The following is a 19,466-nucleotide window of genomic DNA, read 5'->3' as shown; positions in this document are numbered from 1 at the left end:
ATAGCTATTATTCTATCAGATATATATTAACTATAACTATTTATTTGTTATATTAAAACTATAGGGTAAAAAGTGTAAATTTGTGATGGAAAACAACAAAAGTGTAAATTAAAGTCAAAATTGAAAACAAAAGTCAACATTAAGTAATCGAGAGTTGTGAGGTCGATAAGTTATTAGAGTAACTGTGCTTTAGTATAATAAAAGATTAATATTTATATTAATTTGTAGAAAAAATCTCATTAATTTACACTTTTTTTATTTTCCATCAATAATTTACACTATTTAGCCATGAATACTTCATTTATATTTATTTTTAGCTATCAACTTGAGAGATCTTTTTAAAATTTACAATCATTTAATTAAATAAAAAAATTTGACATATGAAATATTTTCTACAAAAAATAATTTGAAAACCTAATGACTTGTTAACAAATATTAGAAGAGTCCTAATTGTTATCAAAGAATATAAAAACAATCCTAACTGTTATCATATTATCATAAAACAAGCGATTGAAAATAAACATATGCGTGTTATGAACGCGCATCATGATTAAATACATATACTTGAATGTCAAGTACAGGATCACAAATATGTCTATATTTTAATTCTTAATTATTTTTTCTAATAATATCACATTATGAGTACATCTGTTTCAAAATATTCTATAATGGAGAAATTATTATATATAATATGTGCCTTGTAGAATGACTACGGCAAACAATTTCATCAATATGTCTAGGCTAGTAATGACAGTGAGGAACCTATGATTATTATACTACAACTTGCAAAATATAACACTTAAAACCGTATTTTTTTAAAAATTGTAAGTTTTTATGACTTAAATGTATGGAGATCTAATATTGTTAATATCGTAAATCCTGTGTCCAGTGTTGGACACGAGTTTAAAATCTAGTTTTAGTATTAATAGGCCAATATAATTATGCCATTAATATGTTGATATTTGAAATATATATATATATATAAATAATCAGATGACAACCCTTAATTTCATGTATTATTTAATACTCACTAATCCTTGTTGATATTTGAAATATTTTGTATGTATTTATACATATATTAGTCTATCTGATATTTAGAATATAGATAAACAAATATATGCATAAATACATACAATCTTATTTCATATATTCCAAACTTTAATAACGTCTTAAAGCAAGGATATATATGACTTTTTTCCAACATCTAGTAAAAAAGTATATCGAGTTATTATTAATAAACGATAAAAAGTTATTTGTTTTATCATACTTTTAAAAACTAAAATTGAAAAGACCCCAACAACAATAAGTTTGTTTTTTTAATTAGAACCACAGATAATAAGTTTGTTTAATTCTTACTTCTTGACATTCTTGATATCGTGGCATGACGGAGGCTGTCTTAAAGAAAATTTATAAATCTATTTTAAGAAAGAGAGAAAAATGGTAATGACAGTTTTAATGGTTGACATTAATAGGTTATTACACACATAAAAAACAATATTTTATATATTAAAAACTATCTCCCTATATTTTCGTAAATAATTTATAGTGACTATTGAACCTTTATGTTTGTACTTCATCTCTTATCAACACGAAATAGATGTTTACCATGGTTTATACAATTAATAGACCTCTTTACTATTATTATTTTTTCAAAAACCTATCATAATGCTCCTATATACAAAAGTTACATTTGAAGCCAGAAACATATATAGTAGCAATCACCTAACAAACCACGTAATACAAACATGGTGTTTGGTAACTTAGCTTATATGTATCAAACACGTACAAAATTTCTTGAAAATCAAACACAATTAAGTCTGATCATCATAAAAAATGTCTGATCATCATCGATACTTTTGCTAGAATCTTGTTACCGAAATCAATTTTTGTTTTACGACAAATTGAGATCACTGAAGGGTCACTAGACCACCCGATCATTTTTAATTGTCACAAAAGGAAATCCCTTAGACCCAACGTGAAACCTCAATTGGTATCACATCTAAGACTTCAACCTTTAACCAATTGATGCTTCTTTTTTACATATTATTTTCAAAGTAACCAATTTGTTTTCAATCATCAATGTGGGGTTAGCTTACTTGGTAGAGACTCTTGCTTATTAGGATAATTTAGTATTAATTTGTGTAATTTGCCGCTAAAAAAAGACAATTTGAATTCGATCTTGTAGATGTCTTCTATTTTGTTTATGATTAGTAATTTGATATTTTCGTTCAATTATACAATATGTCAAACTATGTTATAATAAGTAATTAGAAAATTAGATACGAGATGTTTGACATTTGGGTCTAACAAGAAAATTTTGTTAAGCCGCTCAACGTTGCTCTTCATTGTTTCAGCAATAATTGCTTATTTTTGTTCAACGTAAGTGTAATTAATTGTCCTTGAGCTTTAGCTCAATGGTTGAAAGACCATTCCTCCTTACATAAGGGATTATGTTCAAGTTTTGAGGAGGACATATGAATTAAGTCCTTTTATGAAGGTTTGACTTGAATATTTTTTTACCTAGGTTCAAGTCTGAGGGGCAAGATTTACCCCTATTAATCGTCGTATCTTCGGACAGGTTAGTAGGGGGTTTTCTCCCCATCGGGTATTTAAACTAAGCATTTCTACCTCAAGGAAACTCTCTAGCGCGGATTCGGTTAAGACAAAGTTCACCTTAAAAAAAAAGTGTAATTAAGTAATTAACTTTGTTGTTTTGGTTATTTGACAAAAATTTAAACCATAATTACTTATTTGTGTTGTAAAACTCATTCGACATACCGAAAGAGTTTGTAATATATATCAAGGTGGATAATTTGATACTCCAATTTGCTCAAAACCTTGGGTCATATTTCAAAATCGATACAAGATAGATTTTGCTTGGTCAACTCCCTAATGTAATTTAAAGTCAACACAAAAAGCTAGTTGAAGTTGGGACCCACGATAGTTTCATGAACCACACAAAAATACAATGTGAAAAAGTGAAAAAGGCATGTGAAATAGTCAATGGTTGGCTACAATATACAATCATTAATGTCATGGGCATATGATGTTAACATGCCTTGTGTCTCATATTTCTTGTGCCCTTTTTCAGTTTTTCCTCACATTTGTGGCTCGCATCACTCGATTCTCTCTTTAGTTCTTATGGCTTAAATTTTTGGCTACTATTCTTCTCCACCAAGTCCAATATAATGTGCATCATATGATAAAGTTTTAACACGTTATTTTTTCTTAATGGGAACTATTATACTTCTAAATTATATATCCCGGTATCTAAGATTGGATCCAAAACTCTTGAATATCCCCCAAATATCGATTCTCACATGTGTGAGGATAAGTCTCGAAATCGAATGACTTATCCTGAAATATTAAAACATTACCAATAAGTCATTGATCACTGTATTCTTTCTTTCAATGTAAAATATCACTCAGAGTTTCTCACGCAAGAGTTAAGACACTAATTCCATTATTATGTACAGTCCCGATTCCCGAGGCCTGTGGTGGTTTCATTTCTTTTGTTTATGGCTTATACCAAAAATGTTACTACTTTTGTTTATATGTTAGCTGTAAACAATGTGAATTGGCACTACTTAAATGCACATCTAGTGTTCTTTCCGTTGTTGCTTATACGCAATTATATTAACAGTTGTCTAATTTACTACAACCCAACAATGAATATCAATACTTTTATTAGAATGTTTTGACAACAATTTGATGGTTATTGTGGAAGTTTATGATCTTTTAAAATAAATCACACTTGCATTAAGACTAAGATGTTGACACAGACGGAAATACGATATAGTTAATTAACTCCGTTGATTCAAATGAATGACATGAACCATTCTTCTAAAATTTCGTTGATTTTAATAGAAATACCAAAATTTAAAAATTTTCACACTAAACACACACACGTGGTTAGGGAAAAAGATGAATTTTAAATTTCTTTAAGCCTAATCATTTTCCCATGATTACAATGATATAAAGTTACAAGCAAAGTTCAACCTAAAACATAAGTGGGCCGAAATATATTACAAAAATAAATTCTAAAAAAACCGGAAAAACTTAAAGAAATGCCCATAACTTATGGAAAATGCGCCTCTTTCCAACGACCGTTTCGACTGGTCGCACGTCGAAAACGAAACTTTGTAGCAAAATTTATGACCATTTTTAGTGAATGTCTATTTTTAATCAAGTCTTGGTTTTCTAAATACAAAATAGTTTTTTCTTCCACACTTAGGCCTACATCAAATGTTATAGATGAAATAAGTGTTGTTAAAAGTGTAAAACATAATCGTATACTAATGTTGCATTTCCATCACATATATTAGATTAGATAGATTAGATGGATGGATGGATGGATGGCAAATAAAACACAATACATATAAATAATTATTTGACACCCAACAACTTAAAGAGTCTGAATGATTTTAAACATTGTGAAAGATTTATGAATAACAATTACTAAATATCAACATCACATTTGTGCCTGCTTTGTTAAAATTCATATGTCACCTATGACATCCCACTACAATTAAACATGCCGATATGATAAAATAAAAAATAAAAAAATTGATGCTTCGTCCACGTATCGATGACAATAAGAATTAATAAATTAGTTTATCATCAAAATACAACAAAGAAGCAATTTGTATCTTATCCCAAAAGACCAATGGTTTATTATTAAAGATGATAACTTTTCACTACAAAGTGTTCTATATTAATTTAAAATTAATTTATTATTCAGAAAGAACAAAGTTTATTTCCAAGAGGATAGCTCTTTTATTGATTAAAAATACGATTAATGAAAAATAACGTTAACACTTTAATATTAGGACAAAGTTGAAGTTGATATGAACTTTTTACTTTGGATTGTTGATTATCTTATACATCCATCGATATTTTGCCAATTCTAGCATTGGTTATGTCTTCATCTTGCATCTTCTTTTTGTATTTCGTTTTCATTCCATGATAAAGAATCTTTTTTGAAATATATAGATATGCTTGATCGATATGGAAACTCAATAAACCAAAATGTATATTCAAATTGAAAGGGTTGTAGTGTAGCCCATATATGGGTTATTATCAAGTGCACAATGACCAATCACCAATCCACTGGGACTATGAATGATGAATTGACCAAAGTAACCACAAAAAAGGAATCCACTCTCTCTTTTATAGCCCACATAACATGGAGGAGTTGACACTTGACATAATCGATAATATATCCACTACACTTGGAATTTATGGTAACAAAGGCAAAACCTTTTCTTTCTTAAAGATGCGCATTCCATGAATCCATGGACCATGAATGGCCCATTGTTCCCCACTCTATGTTATCTTACTTTTTATTCAAACTTAATGAATATATAATATTCTCCGTTTTAAAATATATGTATGGGTTGAATATTAAATAAAAATATTTAAACTCTATATGAACCACATTACCCCAAAGGGTTTTCCTAACATTTGTATGACCAGCGACATTAGTCATACCACTGTCAGATTTCGAACATATTTCTTTTTTAAACTTTGTATGAACCACATTACCCATAGGGTCTTCCTAACATTTTAAAGGTCATCAATTGAACTTTGGTGTGCATGATACTTAGTTACAACTTACAAGGATGTGTATGAAAATCACATCTCGCCCAAAAATATTGTCAGATTTCCGATAATATTTATATTTTGAGACCCGAAGAACACAATTGTAATGTCTGTAGACATAAATATTGTGTCAGAAAAAAACATACTTATAAGACCTGCTAGAGAACTTTACTACAAGGTCAACTGTTCAGTTATTTTCATTTTAGTAATATGATGATTATTTTTAACTTAATAAAAGCTACTAGTTAAAACTTGAAACTACAGAAAAAAACCACATGTCCAAGTGCTATCCCCATCAAGGCATCAATGCCATAAATTATAGTCTATCTAATTTTACAAAAAATCACATCCGACTGCTTTCAGATTCAAAACTCGGGATGCCAACTTAAATTTAAGCCCTCAAAAAGTACTTTACCAAGCTTAAATGTGATTCACACAGTTTCAAAGTTAGTGACTATAACTAAAATCAATAATCTGTTCTACACGTTTGTCTTTTATAATCCGGGTAATTAACAAATATCCCTTGGATTTATATAAACCTGTATGTAACAATCAGATCAGCTAAATTATTTTTTCTTAGTATTACTAAAGCTCAAGTGTGTTCCATTCACTTTCTCTCAGGAATACCTAATTTTGCCATGACATGTACAAATGCTTCCAAGACCCTAATTTTCGTTCCTTGTTTAGCAATGACCAATATTGTGAGCCTCTGACCATTCCTTGTATTGATTCATTAGAGTTGACTTGGTTTGGCCCAACTCAAAACATGAAACATGATTAATATATCGTTTCTAGACATTTGTTCAGAAACCTAGTTGATGGAAGTCCTTTATGTCCCCTTGAAAGATATTGGTTATCTAGTCACACTGATACAACACTATTGTTGGTAATAATCAACTTGAACATCAACTATAGATCATAACTAACTTTAAGGAAATGATGCTGCACTATTTGACATTCTGACAAGTATGAAATTGAAGATACGACTTTTATATAATATATATATGTATATATATACACACACACGCACATAATCATTACATTCATAAGGTAGTATTGACGAACACGTAAGTAACAACGTTCTTCCTGAAAATCTATAAATTCAGATGACTTGGTGATCAAAATGAGGATTCCAAATTCAAATGTTCTTGAGATGATTAAAGGATTAAAATATATGAAATGAAACTGAATGCTAAACATATGTTATGAAGATGGAAAGATGAAAGGGTAAACTTAGGAATAAATGTCTTTAGAAAATGCTAACCTTAGGAATAAATGTCTTTAGCATATGCTAACCTTAGAGCAGATACACCCATTAACAAAAAAAATTGTCAGGTCTTTTAGCCGATAATAAGTGAGATGAAGTTTAACTGCTCTTCTTAACACATGTCCCCACAGATTTGAACCAATGCATAAGACTTCGGTGATCCTTCACATAGAGCCATGCTTGTAAAAAAGGAAAGAGACTATCATTTATACCCCTCTCTTCGATGAAACCGTGAAATGCATCCCTCATTCTATCATCAAGGGCTCTGCAAATTAGTAGAAAGAACAGTTACTCAGTTGGATACTAAATAACTAATCACAGAAGCAACATCATATATGTTGATCATATAACTTGAATGATAATGTTAGTTTAACCCATTCCAATCATGTGACCACATGGAGCATGCATAATGTAATTACTAGTCTTGTTTTTCAAATGTCATGAGGTTTACTTTTGTGTGCCCAAATTTCATTATACATAGAATTGATTTCCAAGCTTCATTCCTGATAAAAACAATATTCACACAATATGTTACCAAATTTAAAAAAAAAAGAATATCAGATTGACTAAGTAATCAAGAAACATAATTCAAAAAATAGCAACAAAATACCAATATTTGTTCAAGATCACTGAAAAAAAAATATTGCCCATAGCAGAAACCTCAAATTTATTCGGCTATATAGATGATTCTACGGAAAACACATTTAGAAAGAAAGAAAACACATGTCAGGACAATAAAACAAAAACTTAGTATAAAACCATTAACCATATTAAGTCTCTTCTAAGTAACATTGGTAATTACAAAGTTTTTCAGAACTTATAAGATTAGAGAATCAGCAAGATAGGATTTGGATCAACCTATGATGTTCCTACATCAATTTCCCTATGTTATATTATCTAACTCGTCCCAATAAATAACATCCAGTCTACAACTCGCTATTTTTAAAATATTAAGTTGACTTGCCAATAAGGCAATAACTGATAACCATATAGCAATTATAAAAAGTTGTTACAAATTATATAGGTGGTTTAGATTCTCTAACTTCTTCACCTCACCATCCTGGCCCAGTTTTTCCCCTAACAAATGAAACTGTGAATAAATAATCAGACTATCAGCATCGTGTTGATGTGCCATCCTATCTTTTTTATACTTCTCCAAATTTGATGCATCATACCTCCCAGTTTCTATGTTGCCATCCGAAACTCTTGTCTCTCTCTCACTTGGCATTTTATATCTTAAAGAATTACAGTATTCCTGATAACTTCGAATCAGGAACAAAAAAGTTCATAGTTGAGTTGACAACACGGATAGAAGGGAATAATGATTGGTAGTATGTGTGCTTAGATAACACCCCCCCCCCCCCCCCCCCCCCCCTTTTTTTTTCCCTCCTCTTCCCCCCTATTCTTTTCCTTCCTGCTCTTCCCCACCACAGGGGCAGATGCCAATATCATGATTTTTCAGCCCAGCTTTTCGGGCAGAAAAAAGCTGCAAACTAGCCTCAAATGTATCCCCAAAAATAAACTCTCTGAATTCGCACACTTGCACTTGGAGACTAAAAGAAAGTAACAAAACTAAAAATGATAAATTTATGAAGTTTGATAATTCCTGAACAAAGTTTGATAAAACACAACCAATAAGAATAAAAGGTTTTCAATTTACAAAAGAAATTGATGCATCTACGATATATGTATGTGCGCGTGTTATATAAGAGATATGATTAAAAAAAAGCCAAATACTAGCTGTACGAAATATATATATTCCAGGTATTAAAGGAAAAATGTTAATTGGAAACAAAACTGAGCTAAAGCTCAACAAATGTGGATGTTTCACCCATTATTGGATTCCAAAATCAATTAAAAATTAAGCTTTTTTATTTACCACTTACTATTTAATTGAAATTGCTACGAAGGCAACTACAACCACCGAGTTCTTTTAAGGGGAACACTAAGTAAAGGCTATACACAGTCGAAATACAAACAAACTATACAAACACTAAATATGGTATTATGATATGTGTAACCATCATCACATAACAAAGAAGAATGTGTATCAACCTATAGCAGAGATACCAATAGGATAAAGTACATAAAAATAGTTGCAACTAGCAATAGATATTAAAATTAAGATGACTTACTCAAAGCTAGGACCATTGTATTTAGATGGAACCTCTAGAAGCCCCGAGGTCTCATGCTTATGTCTTAAAGAAACCGAATGAATCCCCAAAGCATCCGGATACAACCCACACAGGAAATGCAAAACATACTCTTGCCCAGGTTTCGATACATCAGCATGAAGAAACAACTGATTGATCTCATCATCACCATCAATTTCGGAAGGATCAACTCCAGGCAAAATATTAACCATCCGCATAACCGATATACTAATCTCTTCGTCTCCATACATCCTCTTTAAAACCGGACCACCACTATCTAGTGCCCCTTTCACTACTGTAAATTCTGCAGGTGGGCTCACCTTCTGTTCAACACACAAGATATTAAACACCATTTCACACATAAATAAATAAACCCAGTAAAATTCTGATCAAAAAAATTCAATCTTTAGTAATTTAATAGTTTCTTTTAACTTTTCATTACTGTAAAGTTTGCAGGTGGCCTTACTTTCTGATGAACAATAAAGATATTAAATATCATTTTATACATAAATACATAAACCCCAATAAAACCCTGATAACAAAATTCAATCTCTGATTCAAACTAAAATGTCTGCAAGGTGTTCGACGAAATGTTTCAAAGAAGAAATTTTTATTGGTTATTCAGTTTATGAAACCAAACATTGTAAAACCCTAAAGATATAGATATGACATATACGTACAGGGGGTGGAGCCATTTTGGAGACTTCAGTGTAGTGATCTTTTAGAGAACGGAGAATCATGGAGTTGACTACTGAAGACGGTGAAGAGTTGCTGTTGCTGGAAGAGTAGTGGCGGCGGAAAGGCGTTGTGGTGATGGCCGGAAGCGGTGACCGGAGAACAGCGCGGGTGGCGCGTTGCATAGCTGTTCTCAACATGGTTTCTTTCTGCAAAGATTAATGCTTTCGTATAGTGTTCTTTGGGTCAGATTTCGGTTTGTTTTATTTTGAGTAAAATAATTTTTTTATAATTTCAGGAAGAAAATGAAAAAAATATAAAGGTAGCACATTTTGATGAAAATGTATATTTATTAGTTTTAAATCAAGATATCATGTTATTTCAATGTTTTATATATGGAAAATGATCCCTCTACAACACAAATTTATCATACACAACAATATGTGCATTAAATAGTTGTACAGTACAACTGTCTGATGCACATATTGTTGTGTATGATAAATTTGTGTTGTGTAGGGATCATTTTCCATATATAAAACATTGAAATAACATGATATCTTGATTTAAAACTAATGAATATAATTAAATAGTTGTACAGTACAACTGTCTGATGCACATATTGTTGTGTATGGTAAATTTGTGTTGTGTAGGGATCACCTCTCTCTATATATATCGGTTTTTTAAGTAAACCTGTCACCCTATCGGGTTTATAATAATATAAATATTTTTTAATCTATTATATAGAATGATACCAAGTAGCTATAAATAACTTTGCAAAACAAACGAGACTTGCATTGAGAATTGCATTAAAATCATATACTTTTTCACAAAACGAGACTAGAGAAACCAAGATAGGATAAATAACATAATTGCAACAAAGAGGCAATTCTAATTTCTAATTCTAGATTCTCAAAATGTATACACAATGAGAAGGTTCAAAATGAGTCATTATTCCCGAAGGAAGAATGTGCTTTGGATTAAGCACAAAGTGGAAGCCTAAGGCTCCTTCAAACTGTATAGATGGCAGATTTGGTACTTACACGCAAATGGCATCTAGGCATTATCCACAATCAACAAAGACAATTGTATAGATGACAAATTTGGTACTTATAATTCTCCATGACTTTTTAAAATATGTCGACAAATTAATAGTATGCTATAAAATATAAATCATCTTTTAGCCCAAACAAAACCTAGCACATGAAAATAAAAAACACACAAGTTTTGCCAGTATAACTGTACCGGCGCTGTTCATTAGCTCTGAAACAATTATGTAGACATGAATGAACTCAGCACAAGCATATTTTACAAAAACTTAACCAAATCTAGAATGTCGTATAACTATCAATGCAGAATTACAAGATATACTAGCATTATGAATCAAAGGTGGTTTATACCTTGTATGTTTTTACATGGGTACACAGACTAAAAAATTCATCATGAAATCTGAAGTATCCATCCTACAATAGCAAGTTACAGTAAATTTCCTCCAAAAAAATCAGAATATTATCTGTTGGAGGATGTAGATATTGCATAATGTCATGCCTTCCCTCAATACTAACATAGTAGCCATAAAATGTGATTCTTTCATGTAAAATCTTAGGCGCCCCCAGAAACTATATTCCCACATGTTCAATTAACGCTCACTTTCTTTTGTTCGTTCGTTTAACTTTGACAAACTTTCTGCCAGACTTATCACCTCCGCCAGAGCCCAATGAGAAACTTCCTCCTGCACTGAACTCTGCACTACCAGACGCCTGAAAAGTATTCTGAGATGACGCTTGAAAAAGATTCTGAGAAGATGCTTGAAAAGGACTCTGAGATGGTGCTTGAAAAGGATTCTGAACTGGTGCTTGAAAAAGATTCGGAGAAGGTGCTTGAAAAGGATTCGGAGATGATGCTTGAAAAGGATTCGGAGATGGTGCTTGGTTTGTCTGCCCACCAAATTGAAAAGGTGTCGTTGATGATGTAGAGGTGCCTGAGCCAAATACGAAACCTGGTGTCGGTGTACCAGACGAAGCTTGAGCAAACGCAGAAGTCTGACTGGGTGTCTGAACAATATCCTCGGCCATACTGTCTTCCATGTTCATCTGATCATTATTGTTGGGTACAGTTCCAGAAGCAGGAGTTGTGTGTTCGAATACAGGAGCTGGGGAAGATGAACTTGCAGCACCTGTTGCTTTAATTGAAAACATGGAAGATCCCGTAGAAGTACCTGCATTAGATAATCCAAACATGATAGGTAAACTGCTGGTGGAAGGCATGGATGTAGTAGAAGACACCCCAAAAGAAAAGGGTGCTGTAAAGCCAGAAACAGAGGACTGCGGAGGTGACGAAGCAGTTGTGGTGGAGACATTGGTGGAACCAACAGATTTGGTCTCTGATAAAGCAACAGTAGAGCTAAGACCAAAACTAGGTGTCGAACTGAAACCAGAACCAAATAAGTTGGAGGGAGAATTACTGGTGGAACTACCAGACTTGATATCTGATGAGGCAATAGCGGAACTAAGTCCAAAACTAGGAGCAGTGGCACTCCCTGAAGTAGATGATGTGGTCCTAGCAGTCCCAAAAACAAAGGAAGATGAAGTGCCAAAGTTGACAGGAACAGCCTGTTTAACAGCAGTAGAATTCTGTGTCTTTAGCTGAGACTCATTGGTAGTTGACGCAACTGCTGGAGAACTGAACCCAGCTAGGCTACCTGTGGTGATCAGTGTGGCGTTGTTGGTAGGGCTACTACTGAACATCTGATTTGCATTAGAACCAACAGCAGGGATAGAAGTCGATGAAGCAAAAGTAGAAGAGCTCGAAGCAGGATTCCCATTGGCAATACTTGTCTTATTGGTTGCGCCACCAAATGGGAAAACACCACTTGTGGATGCTGGTGTAGGACTGGCAATACTTGTATTGTTGGTTGAGTGACTAAAGGAGAAAATACCACTGGTGGATGCTGTTGTAGGACTGGCAGAAATTAAAGTATGTTCTTTACCTAACATATTTGTAGACTTCTGAGTGTTTCCATTGTCATTATTATTGGATGCTGAAAATTGCCAGTGATCTTTTTCCATACGCGAATTAAAATTGCTGCACATAATCACAAAAACAAAAAAGAACACAAACAGGCATAAGAAACACCATATACACATCATGTGGCTTCAATCTCAACAAGCATACTTAATAACCAGGGGTGACTAAATACATTACCTGGTTGAGCCTAGTGACTTTGCATCTGGACTAATGTTTGATTTGACTTCCGAGGGCTCCATAACAGAAAGCAAAGATGGTGACACATTTGCAACACTTTCAGTGCTAGTGCAAACTGGTGTTGCCTCCCGCAGGACAACCGTATCCCGAATAGAGAATGATTGAGAATACTCAGCTGGCTGACTATTGCTACTTGATGGACGTGAGGTATGAAAATTATATCCCGTCTGCTTATTAATAAAAGACGGTTCATCCTTGTTGGCATTTACAGATATTGCTGGTTTCTTAAATTCGGCCAATGGGGTGGATACATGCCCATTAGAATGGTTGTCAGTATTTAGCTCCTGTAATTCCTTCACAAGACAAGCAAAGAGGTTAATTTAATATTGCAAGATAAGAAAGTGCAACAAATGAAACAAACAGTGGATACGACCTACCTCATGTGCACTCATCTGAAAAGCCCGTTTCTTCTGAGGAGGCTCGGCTGTCGGATTCAGTGAGGAATCGGTGTTCGCAATAATAAGAGAATTACCTCCTACTGGCACTGTAGAATTTCTGTTGATCAGGCTATGCCCATTACGAGAAACAGCTGCTTTTAACCCAGTTTCTTCAAATTTATCTTTGCTTTGAAACGTTGCCTCTGGGGTGCGATGCTGACTTTCTGATTTCCGGTGATCTTCAGAGCTTGGCAAAAATTTTGGTGAATCTACTTTTTCCAGGTTTCCAAGAGCAAGTCTGGATCCTGAAGGTTTTTCCTTCGGGCTCATTCTTTCCAGTTGTTCAAATATTTTTGAAGCCATTTGAATCGACTCCGTAGGAACAGAAGCATAACCCAGATTACGCTTGCTGGTCTCCCCATTTTCTTCTACTCCTTTGAAAGCTTTTGACTCGGGTTCAGGCCTTGAAAGAGCTTTTTGACTTGAAACGAGTTCACTTCTATGTTTTAGGAGAGAACTTCCATAAGATGGAAGATTTGCTTTCTGTCGAATTCTACGAACAGGGCCACTAGAGCCAAAATCATCTAGTACAGAACTCCTGCGCTTAACAGCCTGAAACAAAATAATAGTAGTCAAATGACAATTCACCTGCTACACAGAAGTATGTTATTAACACTAAAAATCCATCACATTTATAGATACCATCTTGCTTGATTCAACTGTCCCTTCATGTTCCCAAGCAGGTTGAGATGATAGAAGCAAGGGCGAAGTCGCAACCTGAAATCCGACAAGCATATTAACACTCTAAACCCTAAAAGACACATAAAGTGAAAGATCCAAGGTTATCTAACCTTTTGGCTGGAAGTTGAAGGCCCTCTGTTATATGGTGTGCGTGGCATATTGTATATTGCTGATCTGCCTCGAGATCGCGGAGTTGTCAAACTATTTGCATAGCCCGTGACGGCAGTCCTTGGTGCAAGTGACGTGCTAGGTGTCCTTGGGAGGATTGTCGTGCTATTAAGCAACACTGAATCGTGTCTTGGTGCTTGACTGCTCGACCTAAAGGGTAACGGCGATACTTTGGCAAGCCTTCTCCCCATAAAAGCCTTTGCCAGCTCAGCAGGTGAGGCAATATCCTCTTCAAAGATCTGGAGATAACACAATGATATCATAAGAGTAAAGAGCTTAAAGTTTTTTGGTAAGATATCTATTTAAATATCAACTGATTTTTAAGTGCAAAAGCATACAACTCACTCTTGAATGAAGAACGGGAGTTGATATAGCAGCATTGTAGTTTTCCGTCTCCTCTGCAGGCTTGTTCAATGTCCCACTTGTGGATGCTTCAAGCCGCAAAATATGAGGTGAGTTAGGAAGCTTCGCTTTATCCCCTTCACCAACACCTGACTCGGTAGTCCTCGAATCCAGCAATGCTGTCAAACGCTCGATTTCAGATCTGAAGTTGGAATATCACATCAGTAAATCAGAGAAATTCACGGCCACAAAAGACTACTTTCCCTGGTTCTATTATTAATAAATGACTTGATGTTGATATGTTTAATATGTTGATTATAAAATACATGTTTCAAGACACAAAGGCACTCATCAGTTGGACACTAACGATGGCAGTTTGAGATATAAATGAATAATAGTTCGCTGACATATATAATTATATACAAGTGAACATACTTCTAAAGCCAAGGCACCACAAATAAACCTCGTGCGGAACAGATAATAGTGATATTTGACAGTTGACCCAAACAAAGTACTAACCTAGTAAAATTCTTATGTTTCAGCATATTCTCAAGTTCTGATATATCGGTGGCAGCAGAGCTGCTAGCCAAATTCCCACCTTCATCAGTAATAGGTTCTGATACGCCAACGAAATCCTTTGATCCGACCTACCCAAAACAAGTGAATCATGATTTAATAATATAAGTAGGTAGGAGAAGAAGAATTTATCACTCGTAAAGATAAATCACTTGCATTATTGAAGAATATATATTGAAAATACAAAGTAACAACAAAAACTACTCAGAACATGACCATATGCTCAAAGCCACACACCTTAATGTAGACGCAATTAGTGTGCAACAAAGATTATCAAATAAATATAAAAATCAGAGAAATTGCACCAAACAAATATTGTGAATGCACCAGGACACCACTAGAAAGCCCAGTCTTAGAAAACGAAGTCTACAACATCAGAAAAATAGCTTATGTATCTAAAACTCCTAATATTAAAAAATATATATAAAAACCATGCCAGATATGTAAATCATGACTCATATTAAATGTGCCACAATATCTGTCCTATATCAATAAATGAGCATCGAGAACTCTACATGGAAATTGGCAACGTACAAATGCATAACAGCATTCCCACCAGCAAAAAGCTCTAAACGACTAACAAACAATTTGCTCTGATCATAAACCTATTGGATCTACTAACATATCACAAACTTTTAGTTGAGTAGTTGATCTGATGTTAGCATAATAACATCTGTAGGATATGGGCCAGGGGAGAGAGAAAGATGGTGCAACATTGTTTAATATATCGTGATTAGACATTTTCACATTAAAAGTGAAAATTCCTAGTATAAAACATATGATTGATACATGTGAGACATCCTCAAATGAAAAAGATTCTGCATCAGTTATAGTACATAACTTACATTTGTCTTTGCCGCCTGAAACCCATTCTTTGGTTCTGCACTAGGCTCTGGTCACACACAGGAAAAAAATAGTTGTGTTAAAGCATTAAACAAATATGAAGGATCAAGTTAATTCATATCATAGAAAAGTTAAAATGCATGTCATTGCACCCATTGAACAATAGAAAAATGCAACTCATGCTCATAACTTTATGTAGAAGAGAAGCCGTAAAGTTTATTGAATTGTAGAAAATGGCAAGCTATTATGATAAAGGATAGAAGTTGTTGATACTCCATATCTAATGTGGCTTATAAAATAACATTAACGAGTTCAAACACATAATCCTGCCAGCAGAAGCATGTCTTGAACCCAAAAAAATAAAAACAAACTTAGAATCCATAACTATTGGCAGTGAATATCCAAGGGATGGCTTCTTGCCTTCATGCCTAAGACAAGTAGAGACTGAGTTGCTTGGTTTTAAAAGGCGATACGCGCACAAAAGCGACAGGGTCCATTTTGGAAGCGCAAAAGCGGCAAGCTTTTCGTAAGCAAGGCACACACTTATGAAAAAAATTATAACACATAAGATACTAAAACACCATCATTAAGAGCCTCTGAAAAAAAATTATAAATTATTTATATAGTATTTATAACACATAAGATACCAAAACACCATCATTAAGAGCCTCGTTTAAGTCCAACTTTAATCAAATTTGGTGTTTGAAAAAAACCCACAAAATATTGTTGGTCTTGTTGAGGAAGAAGAAAAAAAAGATCAATATTGTTGAGAAAGAAAAAGTAGGAGGAAAAAAATTACTTATTTACGAAAAAAATCATGTTGTGTACAAAAAGCTCTAAGGCTTGCGCCTAGGTGCTCCTATCCCTTATGCCCAAAAAGCGAGCGCTTTTTGTACACCCTGCGCCTAGGGTACCAGAAAGCTCCGAGGCTTGCGACTAGGTGCGCCTTAACACCAAGCTGAGTTGGAGCATTAACGATGGCAACTCTTGTTAATAACAAAATTTGACTAGTTCAGTTATTCATGTAAATGAAAGTGTTGCAAGAAGTATCAAAAACTAAAAGGGGCAACAATGTCAAAGTTATGAATGAACATACCATTTTTATAAAACAAGTAGTCAAGTAACGCCAAGACCCAATTAAAGTATCCCAAGCATTCAACTTTCGGGATTCTTATCACAAATTCTTAGCCTATCCATCCATTCTCAATCATTAGTCATACTCACTCAAAACCGTGCTAGTCTACTAGACATGTCATTCTGGCTAAAACTCCACACAAAGAAACAATAAAAAAAAAGGATCCAATCACCTCTTACTAATAACCATTAATGATTGAGCAAACTAATAAACTATTCATAAAAACATATACATTCCTTTCATCCTGCTAGTTTCGTTAAATACGTGTCCATTCAAAATTCCTTTACAGAAGTACATAAAACCCTACACATTCTAATAAAAACTCAATATACTAATCCCCAATAACCTGCATTCCTTTTCTTATTCTACCTTGCATCTACAGCAAACCAAAAAGATCATATTTTTAACCATAAACCTAAACAAAAGCAATAAAAAGAATCAACTTTTATACATACAGACTCTATATACGTATATAAAAGCCCAATTTGAATCCAAACAACAATAAAATCACAAAAGCAATCAAATTTGGAGAAAAAGCATCACACCTGGTGGTGCAATAGCAGGAAGGCGCTTACGAAAAGCGCCGAAAAGCTTATCGGCACCGGCGTAAATTAGCCGAGACGCAGGGCTTACAAGCTTTGATAATAAGCTAGGGTTATGAGTATTGCTGATATTGTTATTAATTCTGATTGCGGTGGGAGGTCGATCATACGGCGTCGTTTTGGAATATCGACGAGTTTGCTTCCGAATTATCTTGCCAACGCCACCACCACCGTTTTCTGCCGTCTCCATCGGAGAAGCTCGAATTTTAGAGAGAGAAAATATGAGCGGTGGATAGAGAGCGAGAGAGAGTGTGCGCGTTTGGGAAGTTAGGGTTTTTTTATTTTTTTGAGAGCGCAGACACAAATTATCATAAACGATGTATAAAAACATATGTAAATAATCAAATACTCGTAATAGATTTAGTTATTTTATTATTTTATTATTAACATATATACTATGTTTTTTAAAATCTGCTTTTGGGAGCGTCGGATAGAGAAATTGGGAACCGAATATTCTGATCAAAGTTTCAAAGGGACCTCTTATCTGCTTATATATATATCATATATGTACCTTAAAACTAGGACTGTCAACGGAAACCCAACCCAAAAAAAATCAGGTTAGGGTTGAGTATTTTCGACCCACCAACCTGATTTTTTCTGGGTTGGGTTGTTGGGTTGTCAGGTCGACCCGCCAACCCAATATCTTTAAAATAATTGAATTATATATAATAGTTCATATTCCACATTACATTAATTCATACGTCTTATTCTCATTTTTTATATTTCTAACCTAAAGTAACTTCAAATATGAAATAAAAGGAGGATTCAAAATTCTGTGAGATGATAAGTGATGTAAGATGAGGCGGTAAGTTTGTTAACTTTGTATCAAGTATTAACAATACTCTCGTATTTCTTTCTTTTTTGTACCATTTGTTTTCGGCTTACACAATCAATGATAAAGTTTTATATTGGTTGATTTATTCCATTTTATATTTATATATATTTGTTTATCGGGTCACATGGGTTGGGTCATGGGTTAGCGGGTTGTGGGTCAGGGTTGAAATTTCTGACCTGAAACTTTTAGTGGGTTGGGTTAGGGTCAGAGTTTTTCAACCCACCAACCCGCCAACCCGAACCTGTCAACCCGAACTCATTGACGACCCTACTTACAACACCACTTAAGTTAGTCATTGTCATTTAAAAAAGATGTTTAAAAGCATCAAGTATGGATGCAGCGTAGAACCATCCAGAACATCACATCGGCATTACATCAGTTTTTACCATTTTATTAGTTTTTAACCATTATGGATGCAGAACGTAAAACAACACTTTTTTTCCCAACTTTTATTTATTATATGAAGTATATAAATTATATTAAAACTACCTTTAATTCAATAATAAAAAAAATATATTAACAGGAAAAAGTAAGTTAAAAGAAAGTTGTAATTTTGGAAAATTATTTATAGTAAACATATATGGATAACGGGTATAACGAATTAATTATATTATTTATGTTTGCTTTATTATTTTTTTTGTTAAAATATATTTTTATTACTCACTGTATGAAATATCTAGTAATATAATGGTAAAATACATTCTTCTCCTTATTTGATCACACTCACCCTTTAACATTATCACTATCACCTACCAAGCTACCCCTGCACTACCATCCTGTAAATACTATATCTATATTTTTGGCAACTTTCAATGAGGATGAATGAAGAAAATTAAAGTACATGTTCCATTATCACCAAGAGACCAACCATTGCGAACGTGTTGTGTAAT

The 19,466-nt window shown here is 33.7% G+C and overlaps 2 protein-coding genes across 3 annotated transcripts; both read right to left on the bottom strand.

The window, feature by feature from the left end:
- Window positions 1–6,632: 6,632 nt before the first annotated feature.
- Window positions 6,633–10,007, bottom strand: LOC122605508 (mitochondrial acidic protein mam33). Its single transcript, XM_043778461.1, has 3 exons — window positions 9,702–10,007; window positions 9,004–9,344; window positions 6,633–7,133 (listed from the first exon to the last, which is right to left on the bottom strand). The coding sequence occupies exons 1-3, from the start codon at window positions 9,894–9,896 to the stop codon at window positions 6,968–6,970; spliced, it is 702 nt and encodes a 233-aa protein (XP_043634396.1). The 5' UTR covers window positions 9,897–10,007; the 3' UTR covers window positions 6,633–6,967.
- A 973-nt stretch (window positions 10,008–10,980) lies between these two features.
- LOC122603502 (nuclear pore complex protein NUP1-like) lies at window positions 10,981–18,046 on the bottom strand. Of its 2 annotated transcripts, XM_043776220.1 has the most exons (10): window positions 17,685–18,046; window positions 16,007–16,053; window positions 15,105–15,232; window positions 14,589–14,787; window positions 14,186–14,482; window positions 14,037–14,111; window positions 13,335–13,946; window positions 12,898–13,250; window positions 12,683–12,777; window positions 10,981–11,911 (listed from the first exon to the last, which is right to left on the bottom strand). In XM_043776220.1, exons 1-10 carry the CDS (start codon window positions 17,929–17,931, stop codon window positions 11,340–11,342), a joined length of 2,625 nt encoding a protein of 874 aa, XP_043632155.1. In that variant the 5' UTR covers window positions 17,932–18,046; the 3' UTR covers window positions 10,981–11,339. The 2 variants fall into 2 exon arrangements, with proteins under 2 accessions (XP_043632155.1, XP_043632154.1); XM_043776219.1 differs by having other exon boundaries at window positions 10,981–12,777.
- Between the last annotated feature and the right edge of the window lie 1,420 nt (window positions 18,047–19,466).

The sequence above is a fragment of the Erigeron canadensis genome, chromosome 6 (assembly GCF_010389155.1).
Source record: "Erigeron canadensis isolate Cc75 chromosome 6, C_canadensis_v1, whole genome shotgun sequence".
Lineage (NCBI taxonomy): Eukaryota > Viridiplantae > Streptophyta > Magnoliopsida > Asterales > Asteraceae > Erigeron > Erigeron canadensis.
The sequence above is the reverse complement of the archived record's forward strand: the minus strand, read 5'-3'. Positions and strand labels throughout refer to the sequence as shown.

What these genes read in the sequence shown, in the direction of transcription:
- LOC122605508 (XM_043778461.1), bottom strand. Translation starts at nt 9,896, where the DNA reads ATGTTGAGAACAGCTATGCAACGCGCCACCCGCGCTGTTCTCCGGTCA. An exon ending in CCAAAATGGCTCCACCCCCT is followed by an intron (nt 9,345 to 9,701) that starts GTACGTATATGT and finishes TGTGTTGAACAG; the next exon opens with AAGGTGAGCCCACCTGCAGA. An exon ending in TACAATGGTCCTAGCTTTGA is followed by an intron (nt 7,134 to 9,003) that starts GTAAGTCATCTT and finishes ACTAATTTGCAG; the next exon opens with AGCCCTTGATGATAGAATGA.
- LOC122603502 (XM_043776219.1), bottom strand. Translation starts at nt 17,931, where the DNA reads ATGGAGACGGCAGAAAACGGTGGTGGTGGCGTTGGCAAGATAATTCGG. An exon ending in CTTCAACTTCCAGCCAAAAG is followed by an intron (nt 14,112 to 14,185) that starts GTTAGATAACCT and finishes GTCGGATTTCAG; the next exon opens with GTTGCGACTTCGCCCTTGCT. An exon ending in CAGTTGAATCAAGCAAGATG is followed by an intron (nt 13,947 to 14,036) that starts GTATCTATAAAT and finishes ATTTTGTTTCAG; the next exon opens with GCTGTTAAGCGCAGGAGTTC.